Source organism: Rhynchophorus ferrugineus, unplaced genomic scaffold, assembly GCF_030347505.1.
Source record: "Rhynchophorus ferrugineus isolate W39M unplaced genomic scaffold, kcgeb_rfMv2 rfM7, whole genome shotgun sequence".
NCBI classification, from domain to species: Eukaryota; Metazoa; Arthropoda; class Insecta; order Coleoptera; family Curculionidae; genus Rhynchophorus; species Rhynchophorus ferrugineus.
Window position 1 is genome coordinate 29,214,308 of NW_027472586.1, and position 15,998 is coordinate 29,230,305.

The 15,998-nt window shown below is 33.1% G+C and overlaps 1 protein-coding gene across 2 annotated transcripts in view; it reads right to left on the reverse strand.

Moving 5' to 3' along the window:
• The window catches only part of LOC143199482 (uncharacterized), a 270,931-nt gene that overhangs the window by 113,979 nt on the left and 140,954 nt on the right, over nt 1-15,998 (reverse strand). For both annotated transcript variants that reach the window (XM_076409316.1, XM_076409315.1), the window contains exon 4: nt 4,229-4,831. In XM_076409316.1, the coding sequence (XP_076265431.1) occupies nt 4,229-4,831 (603 nt within the window). The remainder of the gene's footprint in view (nt 1-4,228; nt 4,832-15,998) is intronic.

The following is a 15,998-nucleotide window of genomic DNA, read 5'->3' on the forward strand; positions in this document are numbered from 1 at the left end:
GTACCAATTCGACAATCATTTGCTACTATATTCTGACAGCATTGTAAAAATAATCGAATATCTAGTTAATTGTAAAAATAAATTTAATAGGAAATTCAAATAGATAAATAACAGTTCGTACACCGAACAGCGCATTTTGTTATAGCGTTGATTTATCGTTGGATATGTCTGAAAATCGAAGAGGATATCCGGTCAAAATATTTATAGTTCAGATCCGCAAAATTGAGTATAAATAATGACCACGGATGATGTCGCATATAAATGTTCGTCAATTTTGTTGTTTCTACACGTTTTATTTTTATTTAAACCGACATTAGTTTGAATACGATAATGACGTATAAAAATGAATTATAAATACTAAATAATTGTTGTATAGGATCCTGGAGAAATCTTGTTTTAGTGTGTTGTGAACTTATGAGATCAGATAACCATACAAGTGAAAGTTGCACGACTCAGGATCATATCAAAATAATAAAACTACACTGTGAAAATTAGTTATCGTTAGGATCCCAATGATGACAAAATTAATTTAAAAGAAATTTATTTATTTAATTAGTTCACGTTGATTGAGAATATGAATATTATTAATTCCGTTTAAAATGCCAAAGACGTTACACAGTCAGAGTCAAAAACTGATTGCGTCTGTAATACGTTACTTTGAGCAGAAACGAGACAATGGAGGTCCCCTCTTGCCAGTACAATGTGTTAGAGAGGTTAGCATTTAAATATTAATTGCTCAGTTTTAATGAAAATATTTTTAACGTGTTGCAGCTGCATTAAATATTAGTACGGGAATTAGTCTCTATATATCGCAAAAAATTAAAAACATAATAACCCTCAATTCGCCAAAAAGAAACCGTCTTTATGCGAAGTGGGTTACAAGTCCAATATCTGCTTAATGTTAGCCGAATCAGAGATCAAATATACGAAATGTATAAAAACAGTAAGTAGTTCTTTGAATGGAAACCTAATTTAATACAATTATTTCAGAAGAAGTTGTTAGCCTGGAAAGTATCCATAAGAAGCTGAAAGATATGCAGCTATTTGAGGGATGTAGAACATCTCTTCACACACTGTTGCGTAATGTAGGATTTAAGTGGTGTAAAGACAACCCACGACGCGGTTTAATGGACATTCCAGAGATTGTTTATAAAAGAATACAACTTTTAAAAATGTATGTCAAAATCAAGGAAGAATTATTATATGATTTTGTTTATATAGATGAAACATGGATTTTTCAGAATGGCACATTGGGTCGCTCATGACAAGATGATAATGCAGTGTAAAAACAATGAAAGTTGATGGAAAATTATAAACGTTGGAATAACTATCGATTAGGTTTTGTTAGTCATAATATTTATTAATAATTCATTGCAGACATATAGTTCTTCATGCTGGAAACAGGAATGGTTTTATTCCTGGTGCAGAATTAGTGTCTTCTTCTAAGTCCAAAGGTGACTACCATGGAGAAATGAACCATCAGGTGCTATTAAATTGGTTTGAAAATCCGCTTTTAAAGAACTTGGAGGAACCAGCAGTTATTGTTATGGACAATGCACCATATAATAGTAAACTGGTGGAGAAGATCCCAACAAATGCTGCAATTAACGAATGGCTGAAAATGCATAATATAAGTTTTGAAGAAACCATGTTAAAGAATGAACTATTTCAAATTGTTAATCGGTAAATATAAATGAAATATTTGATTGTATTTTATGTAATTAACTATATTAGAAATTAGCCTGAGAAAAGGTATATGGTGGATCATATTGCTGAACTTTATGGCCACAGAGTATTATGTCTTCCACCTTATCACTGCATATTTAACCCAAGATATGGAGCACTGCAAAGAATTATTATAATAGACATTCAGGTCGAGAAGGATATTGAAACCAGAATTGTCTAGATTTATGGAAATAGTCACTGTTGAAAGTAACACCTTCGGTTTGGTTGAGCTCAATAAAACACATTGAAAATGAAATTAACAAATGGTGGAATCGTGAGCTAGTTATTAATAGATTGGAAATAAGTCGTTTAGTTATTCACTTGAGTAGTGATTCCGAAAGTGACAGTGATTGAATGAATTCAATGCTAGCAATTACCAAGACAGGGCGATGAGAGAGAAAACAATTAAAAGTCAGTATATAATTAATTTATTTTAACTATAGGAAATTGTGTTATAGAGTATGAGAGCTATATGAAAATGTGTGTCATTGTTCAAAATATACATTTGGTTATTAATGGTTATTATGGTTATGAATATTTGGCTAAAATGTATGAGGAGAGAAATAATACTAACTCTTTTGCAGAGATGGCCAATGTATTAAGGAGAATACAGTAATTAAAACTAGTTTTATCAAGAAAGATGTATAGAACAAACAGTAGTAACAGAACAACCTAAGGAGAAATACTGACTTTACAAGGAAATATTGCATCGAAGAAACAAGAACTAAACGTGAAAAGTAAATATGGTTTCTAATGAAAGTATACAGATTAAATCTTGTACAGAAAGTACAAGATTGGTGCAAAAGCGTACGCGCTACTGCTACATGCAATATATAGTGAAAATCGAAAGATCGCGATACCATGGATTATGGACAGAAGTCGTAGCGTTGAATCCCAAAGCATGAAACGAATCCTAGGCAGTATAAAAAACTCAGTTCAGCTTGTGTTCATTTCAGATTTATACTTTTTAATCCAATAAACCGCCGTTAATTGTCAAAAAATTATTAAATGAATGTATTGAATATTTCGATTGCTGGAACTAATTTTAAAGAACGTGCCGTTGGCTTGGATTCAGCCCCCCAATTTATCTTATAAACGGCTTTTGACTGATCTATATCTGATCCAAAACCCGATATACTTATATAATTTATCACTCATTGTAATATGTAGTTCTATATTTACTTTAATCACATACAAAAATTTACGGTTTGACAAAAATATACTTCTAATACCCGAATTTTATTATATATGTATACCACTGAAGGAAATTTCATATCTACGATACTTGCAACATACAAGGGGTTCCAAAAAAACTGCATGAGAGTTACACGTGAACCTAACACGAAACTATTGTATCATATCAAAGTAATTTTGTATTGTGTTGTTGTTTCATCGAATTCTCCTTGTGTTTATGTGCCATTGCTTTAACTTTCGACTCTAAACTAACTCATTTTGTCGTGTTTTCAGAATACCAATATGAAATTGTTCATTTGCTCCATGTTACGTAGTCGACTGTTTCTCGCACCATCGGTCATTTCAAAGAGCTTGGCCGTGAAGTTGGCTGATGCTGGCATCCAGGAAGTGAAAAAAAGTGTATCGCCCTCACTCCTGCTAGCCGCTAAATCATTAAGAAGCTAAGCGGCAAAATTAAAGAATCTCCATGAGAGTGGGACTAGAACATGCAAGTCGTCGTTTCAGCAGCCAGAAAGAGCTCAATCTCAAGACGTACAAGCTCCAAAAAGTTGCTCCTAAAAGATGTAAACAAGCGGGTACGACTCGAGAGATGTCGATGCGATGGGAGCGCATCCTCTTCACGGACGAGAAGCCGTTCACCGTTGAGCAAGCACACAACCACCAACATGACAGAAGCTGGTCTGCTGAGGCTCCCGGCATGTAGGTCTTCGTCGGACACCGCCAAAATCCGTAGTCCGTCATGGTCTAAGACGGAGTTTCCGCCAGCAGCAAAACCGCCTTTTGTGGATAGTTTTTGTGGATGAAGGTATCGAAATCCATTAAGAAGTTTATTGTCGCGACGTTCTCGAGGCCATTGTACTTCCATGGGCTCAACAGCACTTCAGCTATGCGAATTGGACTATGGAACAATTGGAAATACCGTGCCGATTTTCAGGACTTCATAATGTCTGCAGAATCGCCGGATCTGAACCCGATGGACTACAGCATGTAATCGATTTTTAAAGCCAGGGTCTGTGCTACACGCCACGAGAGTGTGAAGTCACTGAAGCAATCGCTGCATCGAGAATGAGACAGGACTTTGCCCATTGCCCAGAATATTAAGTCGCGTTTAAACCTGTGTATCACCGCGAGTGGAGACCAATTCGAAAGTGGTTAAGTATGTTATGTCCAAGTTATTGTTATTCATTGTTGTTTTGATAATTTTTTCTGATTATTATAGTCGAAACCCATTACTAATTCGTACACCAGATGATATGAAATGAATATTCAGTAAAATGGTAATCTAAAAATGTCAATTGTGTTTTCTTACCTTCCAAATTCCATAGAAAACGTTAAGTCCTTCTGCGTGTCATCCCAACAACTGTGCACATACTGATTGGACACGATACTCTGCACCACACGTTGAGGAGACTTGGCAATCACCGTCCTCAGCGTGACCATCAACAACCTAACCGCTCCCTTGACCAAATGCCGATCCACCTTAACCGGCAACGGCTTGAGACTAAGCAGACCAGCTGGCAAATCACCACTAAGACTATTGCGAGACTGGACCACCTTGGGTCGCGCCTTGCGCTCTTTTACTTTAGAACTTGTTACGCTTGCTGTATTACGGTTGAACAAAAGATAATGGTCGTTCCTTAACAAATAATTCACGTGTTGTTCGTCGATATCACTGTAGAAGAAAGCACTTCGTTTGTCGCGAACGGGCGATGGACGCGCACTCTGCTCGGCGATCTCGTCGTCGCTCGAGTTGCGGATATTGATGGAGGCGGACGTGTCGATCCAGATCCAGACGAAATGTCCGTCCATCATGTTAAGGCGTTTGGCGTCGTCCAGGATGCGAACCGCACTCGATCTGTCGCTGCACAACACCACCACACCCCTGGTCGATCGGGAAATATCAGCCAGTTTCCTGAAATAAAAAATAAACATATAAGTGACAATTTAAGTTTTGTGCAAAGAGATTTGCAGAGAGATAATTGAAAATACATTTATCTTAATGCAAAACGTGGGGTTACTAAGAATTTACCAGAAATAAAAACAACAACAAACTTAAATCAAAAGCGCTACGAAACATTGACGTCACACAAACGTCACGTCAACGTTTAAACTTTTTAACCAGCTTCGACTTTATTTGAATTACTTATCTTACAGTCCTTAGCCTATTTATTAAAGACAATATTGAGATTATTTAATTATCTAGTTTAATTGGATTTTTGTAATAAATAATTTGTTGGATGTCTCTTAAAATATTTGTAATATTTTATTTCTATCTGTGTTCTATTGGGATCATAGCGACTATAAAAAATATACAAAACCATTTTATAATCTTCGTTTTAGTAATTCTGATATCATTAAAAAATAATACAATCGATTTTAATATTTAGTGGTGCCACCTCTGCCACCTATGCCTTTGCTGCAATAAAAGGGGCTATGCGTCGTGGCATGCTCTCAATACTTTCGCATCTTCCTAGACTTTGGAGTTGAGATACCATTATCTGCAGTGTTTGAATTAACTGCTGCTTGGTGGTAATCACTTCTTTTGCAATCGCCCATTTAGTAAGTTCCCCTATGTTTTCTATGGGATTCATGTTTGGTGAATTTCCTGGCCATGGCAAAACAGTGATTGTTTCCGCTAAATATACAGTAACACTTTTAACAGGTTTTGTAACAAAAATGTAGTTGTCATCGTCAGGGAACCATTAATTGATCTGCGGTAGAAACCGGATTTCTTGTGCTCGTTTGTATTGGTCTTGTTTCATATAATATTCCTATAATTCCCCTTCTGTAATATAGGCATACCATACGCTGTCGGTTAGGCGTGTTTTTTTTGGAAATCCCCATCCCTTTATATTATCTTCAATCAACTGCATTTGTATTGTCCTCTCAGAAATCTTAACACCCTCGTCGTCTATTATCGTAGTCAAATGAGCAACGCTCTCTTTACGATTTTTCGACGCAGAAGTTTCTGAATTTTTGATCTATTCGAGGTTTGGTGATTCTTTTTCGGTCACATTTGCTAATACGATATGCCTCAAGAGACTTTTTATTATCAATTGTAATTTTAATTTGATTGACGCCAGACTTTGAAACGCCAGTAATACTTGCTGTCTCTCTCTGGTATACATAGAGATACTTCTCTCTCTGGCATATGTAGAGATATATATCTATACGTATATATCTCCTCATTGTCGTGGAGACGTGTCGAAAGCCTACTCATACTAAAAAGTTGAAAATTTTAGGTTTGAATATCTTATCGAACCATTAATAAAATATAAATTCATAGACAAAACATAGCAAAAGTATTACTATACGGAGCATTATTAACCTTTTGATTGTTTTAGACAAAAAAGCCAGTTAAAAGTAATGATATTACAATATCTAGACAATACAACAATAATACTGCAAATCCCGCGTTAAATCTTAGAAACGTCTCCTACTGAATGCCATGTCTCCTTTTACAAACCTTTCGCACAATTGGATCCACAACTATGTTAAAAAGCCTTGGAGATACCACATCTCCTTGGCTAATACCGACAGACACCGAAGATCTCTCAACTTCCCAAGATGCCCAAAGGGCCAGTTTTTACAGTCGACAGTAGAGCGAAAAATAATAAAAACTGACCCTAGTGCGAAAATCTTATCTACAAAACTTACACATATCTTTCCCACCGCATGAAAACGTCTAAAAACAGTTAAATCATCAACGGCTAAGCTATATCGGTTTTCGTCCAATAAGTCTTTCACTTCATTGACTCCAAACATGTTTGATCCTCCAGGTCGTTCTTTATCATTGATATTAAAACCAATATTTTAAGTAATTGAAATAAAAATCCATATTCGGATATAATAGTGTAGTACCACTATAAATTTATGAAATCGTTACAAATTTTAACATTTTATTATCTGTGGAAATATTTTATTTCAACGCACATAACAACAGCTTTCTACAGCGTAGAGTCGTTAGGTAAGGCTAAAATGATACAAGAACTGTAGCGTCTTGATCATTGATCACTGAAAATTGGCTTCATTAATTGTTGATGAAAGGGTCACCTTTGATATTCAAAGAACCTACATGTTATTATTCAAAATCTAATGCCACCATACGGTGTCAGTACAACACACTGGTCTTTATTAATTCATAAAAAATGCTATTCAAGAAGTGACCATGAAAACCGATTATGGCATGGTCTCAACAAGGCTGCCAAAAAATACACGGCCCAATGATCATAATTGGCCTCCTTCATTGGCTGTTAGATAAGCACCATTTCATTTAATTTTATGAGGTTCTTTGAAGTTAAACATCTATATCAAAAAGTTCCCAACCACCCGTACTTTGAAGAAAGAAACACACCATTGCATTTTGTCACATTTATACAAAACCATCATGAAAGGTCTTGATGAAAGAATGTGTATATATCATTAAAACCACAGATGCCATTTCTCACATATTTTCTATGTATGGCTTAGTTAATTAAAAAGTAATGAAAATCTTAAATAAAATGCTTTGAGCAATATTTGCAAAAAAAAATCATGAAAATATCTATAACGGATATTAGCATTGTGACGGTCGTAAATGTTTTTTCCCATCGTACAAAGATCATTTTTCATTCAGAACTCAGGGCAGAGGCAGCAATAACAATTGACAAAGTCGCATATAATACTTTTTTTCGATTTAAGCTTCCTAGTCCTCATCTTTTTTTCGGTTGACCGGGAGGTTCTTTATAGGTTGTAATCGAAATTGCAAGCTCTAAAATGTCAAAACCAATACACGCAAGTACTAATACAAGGAGTATATCTACCATATGTTTGCAAGAGCACTCCATGACTCACCTCGGAACTTTTCTTTCAATTAAATAGAAAAATTAGAACAATCTGCGATATTTCTGTATTTTCGGAGCTACGAAAAATATGTTTTGTATAGTCCATAAACGGAAAACAAATAATTTTTAAGTTATATCTAATAGTTCACGCTTTTATTTACCCATGTGAATTGAATTTATAAAATGCTAGAAAGCAGTGTTGTAGAAATATCCTCAATATAAGTAATTGAGCTGAAGAAATTAAGTTAGATAATTATTTATTATAATTTCATTAATTGAATGCTTAAGCGCGTATAAATATTTACGGTCAAAATCTCTCATCATGATTACTTATGATTTTATAGATGGTATACAAAATGATAATTTACGGACACATTTCCCTCATTTTGCATGAATATTTTATACAAATATAGCTGAATATCACTTAAACGCAGTTAAATTTCATTCTCCAATAAACAAATGGTTATAGGCTTGTGATTTTAAATAATCCTATAAAAAATATATTATATAGTGCTGCATCAAATAACAGGTCAATTACCATAGTAAAATATATTTTTTTGCCAAAATTAGTTTTTTTTTATTCAACATAATTCCTTTCAACCATGTTGACCAACTTTTCGATACAATTTGTGTAGTACGACTTGTCCTTTGCTTCCAAATAGGCCCCAGTTTCGACAATAGCCTCTTCATTTGACGAAATGACTGAATTTGAGCCGACTGTTGCCTTTTCCCACGCTTTGGAGCGGGTTCATCGTGTGCAATCCACTCGAATAACTGTCGATTGGACTTCGGTGTGAAATGATGGAGCCATATTCCATCCATTGTCACATATTGATGCAAAAACTCGGGTTTATTACCCTTGATCATCTTTAAACACTGCTCCGAATCATCAACTTGTAACTTTTTTATACCCAAATATTCGTGAATTATATGATGCACACGTTCAGTTGATATCTTTAGACTGTTGTCTGCTATTTCAATCAATTTAAATTTACGGTCATTTAAAATCATTTGGTGGATTTCTTTAATGTTTTCTTCGGAAACAGCCGCTTTTGGGCGTCCACTGCGTTCACCGTCTTCGGTGCTCATTTCACCACGTCTAAACTTAGCATACCAATCCTTGATGGTTGATTTTCCTGTGGCAGTGTCCGAAAACTCGGCATCAAGCCAAGTTTTTGCTTCAACTGTATTTTTTCACTTCAAAAAGCAATATTTTATCAAAACGCGAAAATCCTTTTTATGCATTTTTTTTCACAATAACAAAAGTTGTTTCACTCAAAATGCTATAATTCACAAACTGATGATCCGACGACTTTCTAGAGTTAGGGCTAACTGGCAAATGTATAGATATAATTCTAATAGCGCCATATATGTGTTCAATTGACCAGTTAGTTATTGAAAAGAGAGAATTCTTTTACAGGATGTGTTACATATTTCCGTCTTGTTAAAACTACATATCGTCAATGTCACTATCACCCATGAGAGCTTGCAATCAAGATGATCGGTTATCGTGCGTTTAACTTAAAATCTGCACCAGAGAGTGACACGTTATGTCATATGTGACAGACCAATAATATTTGGGCTTTCTGACGATTAATAAAAGTTTGAAAATGATAATGAAAATCATCGTTTATTATAATTTTCTTCATCAAGTCACCATCCATCTGTTAATATTCAAAAATGACTGAACTCAGTGATCTTTCTTGGTTGTTTGTGGTCATTAGGCTTCTGTTTTTCTGTCATTTTTAATTCATACGCATGAAGACGCAGGCTGAATGAGCTTCTCACAGATTGTAATTCTTGTTCACGAAACCTTATTTATGCTCCTGGATTAAAAATCTAGTAACGAAATTAGCAATTAATTATTAATTAATATATTGTCTATTAAAGTTAATGAGCTACATTATAGAGTAAGTTCACTATAAAAAAATATTGCGAAAGTTTCATTATTTTTCAGTGAATAGTTTCTGATTAGATAATACAAAAAATAATTAATTTTGGTCCATCCTAATTAATTACGAAGCTTATTAAAGTTTTATCGTTCGGATTTAATTACTCTCTCGTAACCATATTAATTTTATAACATCCATAATGAAATATTATCGAATATCCAGTTTTCACTATAATATAGTAGTTAAAGTAACAGACTTAAAATATTGTATTGTTAAAATTAGGTCTTTAGTATGGTTATGCACAATGCCTTTACATCAACGATTTTTTGAGTAGTTGAATTCAATATATGACAGCCTTGCAAGTTGTTTCGGAATCAGCTTTAATATAATAAATCGACATACTGTATAACCAATACATTGATTATAATGCCTCCTATATACACAATGAAGAAGACTCACGATTTTGATCTGATACTTCAGTCTATTCTCTCTCTACCTCGGCTGTCTTATCAATAGGAGACAAATGCCAAAAAGCCTTGAGAAGATTAAACAAGGAAAAAGTATTCCTTCACGAATTAAAATATTTAGTTAAAAAGTAATGAAAATCTTAAATAAAATGTTTTGGGTAATATGTGCAAAAAATTCATGAAATTAGCTATAAAGGATATTAGCATTGTGGCGGTCTTGATTGTTTTTTCCCATCGTACAAAGATCATCTTTCATTCAGAGCTCAGGGCGGAGGTAGCAATCACATTTGACCAAAGTCGCTTATAATACTTTTTTTCGATTTAAGCTCCCAATTCCTCATCCCTTTTTCGGTTGACCGGGAGGTTCTTTATAGGTTGTAATAGAAATTGCAAGCTCTAAAATGTCAAAATCAATACACGCAAGTATTAACACAAGGAGTATATCTACCATATGTTTGCAAGAGCACTCGATCGAAACTTACGGTGGAGATTTTTTTTAATTAAATAGGAAAATAAAAAACCACATTATATAGTAAGTTTACTGTAAAAAATATTGCGAAAGTTTCATTATTTTTAAGTGAATAGTTTCTGATTAGATAATACAAAAAATAATTAATTTTGGTCCATCCTAATTAATTACGAAGCTTATTAAAGTTTTATCGTTCGGATTTAATTACCATCTCGTAACCATATTAATATTATAACTTCCATAGTGAAATATTATCGAATATCCAGTTTCCACTATGATATAGTAGTTAAAGTAACAGACTTAAAGTATAGTATTGTTAAAATTAGGTCTTTTGTATGGTTTTGCACAATGCATTTACATCAACGATTTTTTGAGTAGTTGAATTCAATATATGACAGCCTTGCAAGTTGTTTCGGAATCAGCTTTAATATAATAAATCGGCATACTGTATAACCAATACATTGATTATAATGCCTCCTATATACACAATGAAGAAGACTCACAATTTTGATCTGATAATTCAGTCTCTTCTCTCTCTACCTCGGCTGTCTTATCAATAGGAGACAAATGCCGAAAAGCCTTGAGAAGAGTAAACAAGGAAAAAGTATTCCTTCACGAATTAAAATATTTAGTTAAAAAGTAATGAAAATCTTAAATAAAATGTTTTGGGTAATATGTGCAAAAAATTCATGAAATTAGCTATAAAGGATATAAGCATTGTGGAGGTCTTAAATGTTTTTCCCATCGTACAAAGATCATCTTTCATTCAGAGCTCAGGGCAGAGGTAGCAATCACAATAGACCAAAGTCGCTTATAATACTTTTTTTGGGTTAAGCTTCCACTTCCTCATCCCTTTTTCGGTTGACCGGGAGGTTCTTTATAGGTTGTAATAGAAATTGCAAGCTCTAAAATGTCAAAATCAATACACGCAAGTATTAACACAAGGAGTATATCTACCATATGTTTGCAAGAGCACTCCATGACTTACGGTGGAGATTTTTTTTAATTAAATAGGAAAATAAAAAACCACATTATATAGTAAGTTTACTGTAAAAAATATTGCAAAAGTTTCATTATTTTTAAGTGAATAGTTTCTGATTAGATAATACAAAAAATAATTAATTTTGGTCCATCCTAATTAATTACGAAGCTTATTAAAGTTTTATCGTTCGGATTTAATTACCATCTCGTAACCATATTAATATTATAACTTCCATAATGAAATATTATCGAATATACAGTTTTCACTATAATATAGTAGTCACAGTAATAAACTTAAAATATAGTATTGTTAAAATTAGGTCTTTAGTATCGTTATGCACAATGTATCTACATCAACGATTTTTCTAGTAGTTGAATTCAATATATGACAGCCTTGCAAGTTGTTTCGGAATCAGCTTTAATATAATAAATCGACATACTGTATAACCAATACATTGATTATAATGCCTCCTATATACACAATGAAGAAGATTCACGATTTTGATCTGATACTTCAATCTTTTCTCTCTCTACCTCGGCTGTCTTATCAATAGGAGACAAATGCCAAAAAGCCTTGAGAAGAGTAAACAAGGGCGAAAAAGTATTCCTTTTTACGAATTGAAATTCGAAAACCTTGAAATATTTTCTTTATTTGTGACATGCTTTGTCGAGGGCTTGGAATATATCTCAGTAAACTTTATCAATGACCTACCGTTCGATGTCAATATTTTTACATTAACGAAGTAGGTGAGTTTCAAAATTCTCCATCTTGATAGATTTTGTCCCGTCATAAAATAATATCCCGGTGGTATCTTTTAGTTGATGTCAGTTTTCATAACTTTGGTAATTGATAGATTGTTTAAAATGATCAGCCAATATTTCAGCTTTTTATTGGCTGTTACGTGCCCTGTTTCCACCTAGGCCTGTCATAACGGGATTTTATCTTTTATATGGCGTCATTGATCAGTACGTCACCGTGCATGATGAAAATTACAGAAATTTAAAAATCAATTTACAGTATATTGGTGCAAATTAAACGATGTAGACATAAACGACCAATGATTCCAGTAGAATTACACATGTTTCAAATACCATACAACATAATAGACATTTTGTATGAAATATTTGAGGTTATGGTTTACTTTCGATTTGGCCATGCCAAAATCACAGTTTATGTCAATATACTCCAGCAGACCGAAGTCGACATAACCCAATTCAAATTCATTCAGATCTTTATTGCAGAGTCATTGAAAATTGAATATCTTGGGTCCGTATGCCCATAATAATCAGCGGGAACATTTAAAGGTTGTACATAATGGCGTATACAATATTTTCAAATGAAAAATGATTTTATTAATATCTACATCACATCTTGCCTATCTATTGAAAAAACCCTATAAATGGGTTCTACAAACATAGATTCTTTAATGTCTTGACACCCGTCAATTTTAATAGTTTCATAGCTAGAATAATAGTTATTAAATGTCATATATCGTAAAAATATTATTTATAATTTGGTTTTTGACTTTCGCTATTTCGCTATACAAGTTTCTATTATTTTTGGTCATCTATTACCATAATGTTGAAATTTTTATCATAGTCCTCTTTTTTATTTACTATTTCCTTAGTTTTTTTTCAGATAATGATTATAATTGATTCCTTTAATTATTCTTCTAAATTAATCTGTTTGTTTTTTTCCTATGTTTTTTTGGGCTGGATTTTATTTATGTAATTGTATTTTTGATTAATAGTTTGTTTTCATTCAGGCTAGTGAATGAAATGACCTTAAATCGTTTTTATGCCATGTTCTTCTTTTAATATGTTCCTGACTGTAAGGAAATTATTACATCTAGAGTTTGGTTTGAATAAATCGGCCAAACTTAGTTGGTTTTTCTGTTAACATATAGCACAATTTTAGATTAGTAGCTATAGTCCGTTCAATCAAACAGAGAACTCACATTATCTCAAGTGATGATGTTAAGTCGACGCAATGTTGTCGCATCAACATACAAGTCTTGACCTGTTTGAGCAACGCTTCACTTTTTTTGAATATAATAAAAAAATGGCCCTAAGCATTAATAGTCTCATAAGGTACACCGTTCTTTAGAGATGGATTCCGTAAATTGACTAAAAGATGGGAAACAGTAGGTGCTATTGATGAGAAATACTTTGAACAAAGTATAGTCCGTTCAATAAAATAGTGAACTCGCGTCATCTGAATTGATGACCTCAAAACATGGCAATGTTGCCGAATACGCTCTGAGTTTTAGTTAATTTTGGCTTTGACATACATCAAAATTCTAATCTAAATAAAATAATGAAATAAAAATACTGTTATCAAATATGATTTATTTTAATATTATAGTATATCTAATGCATATATTATTGAAGGATTTAAAACTACAATTAAGTATACAGTTTAAATAGTTTATATATTAGGTTTGTGTTTTATTATATTTACATTGAACTATTTTCCACACCATCCATGAATTAAAGTTTTAGGTGTATTTTTAAATAATGGTGTCCCCTGGAGACCTAATCCATTTAATTAACAATTGTATATCCAAAAAATATATTTTACTTTAGTTACAGAGCATAATTAAACTAAATAACTAAAGCCTTTATGTTTAGTTCTTGTATCCTTCGGTACAGTCTTCCTCTGTAAAGTAGTTTTGATATTTGTATTTCTCCTTAGTTTGTTCTGCTACCACCTGTATATATCTTTCTTGATAAAACTAGATTTAATCACTGTATTATCCCTAATGCATGTGGCATATCTGCGAGACAGTTAGTATTATATCTCTCCTCACACATTTAAACCAAATGCTCATGTATATTCTGAACAATTACACACATATCTGTGTACATAAATCTTTCACACTCTACAATAAGATTTCCATATCGCATATTATTTGATAAAACTCCTCACACGCTCTTGCAAGTTTTCAGCATTGAACCAAAATCCCATATTCAAAAAGTTGCAATCAAGTTAATAACTTAGCTGTTAATTTATTATCTATCAAACATTTGTTTAGAATTCCATCATTTTCAGTTTCTTCTCAATGTATCTGTTACATAAAAACTGAAAGTGTTATTAACCATTTCCGTTTCCAGAACGAAGAAAAATATATTTGCAATGAATTATTAATAAATGTTATGACTAATAAAACCTAATCATTTGGTATTCCAAAATTTACTTCTTTCCATGAAGTTTTGTTGTCTTGACCCTACTTTTATTATCATCTTCTCATGAGTGACCATTGGGTATATTAGTCTCATTCTGAAATATCCCCTCTAAATACTAAATACACATCTCTCTTGACATTATTATGTCTGATAGTTTCAATATACCTCTTCGTGGGTTATCTTTACACAATTTAAATACTATATCACTCAACGGTGTCCCTCAAAAAACTTTATATCTCTAAGCTTTCTATGTATACTTTCCAGAGTAGTAGTTTCCTATGAAATGATTGTATTAAATTATGTTTTGATTGAAAAAAACTATTCAGTAATATTATGCGTTTCATATATTTGATCTTTGATAGAGCTAACATTATCTTGATTCGTTACACGCTTCGTATGAGGACGGTTTATTTTCGGTGAATCCAGGTTTATAATTTTCATGTTTTAACAGGTTTTAGTGACCGCGCCCATATTAATATTCATTGCGGCTGCAGTAGGCTAATAAATATTTTCAATAAAAACCACAGCAACTTAATATTTAACAGTAAAAATGGCAAGAGGCAAGAGGGGGTTTCTATTATCTCGTTCTTGTTCGAAGTAACTGAGTAGAGACGCAATATGATCTGGCTGGCTTCGGCATTTTCAATCAGAATAATAATAAGCAGCGATTTGAAATTTACCAGAACAAGCTAAGCATTAAAATAACGTTTGCCGGTTGATAACCTTAATTAATTACCATAATTAATATTTTGAAGAAATTTGGAGACGTTTGACAACCGTACCACTTTTTCAGGATAGTTCGATTACATGTTCGGACACGTTAAACAGCATTGTGTCTCTTTGTAACTAGAATAAAATGGGAAGGAAAGTATTACCTGATTCTAAAGCGAATTTATAAATTGCAGCAAGCAATACACTAAACACCTTGATGGCGTGAGTTTACTGTTATTTTGAATAGACTATATTTTATACAACTCAAACTCATTTTCAATAAGTTAAATAAGTAATATTCTAAAAATACCGTATATTCCAATATAATTCCAACACATAATAATTTTATTTTGTTGGGAATAAGCAGTAATAATACAGCAATAAATAATTCGATGGCATTTCAGCGTGAAGGTTGATGTTTTTCAATTTTATCGCAACGTCCGCATACTGAATCGCTTCCGTTTATTTTGCATGCTCGCTAGCAAACGCGACGTACATCAACACAATGGGATTAAAATGTATGAAATTTCGATGCAAAGCTTGCATAGCG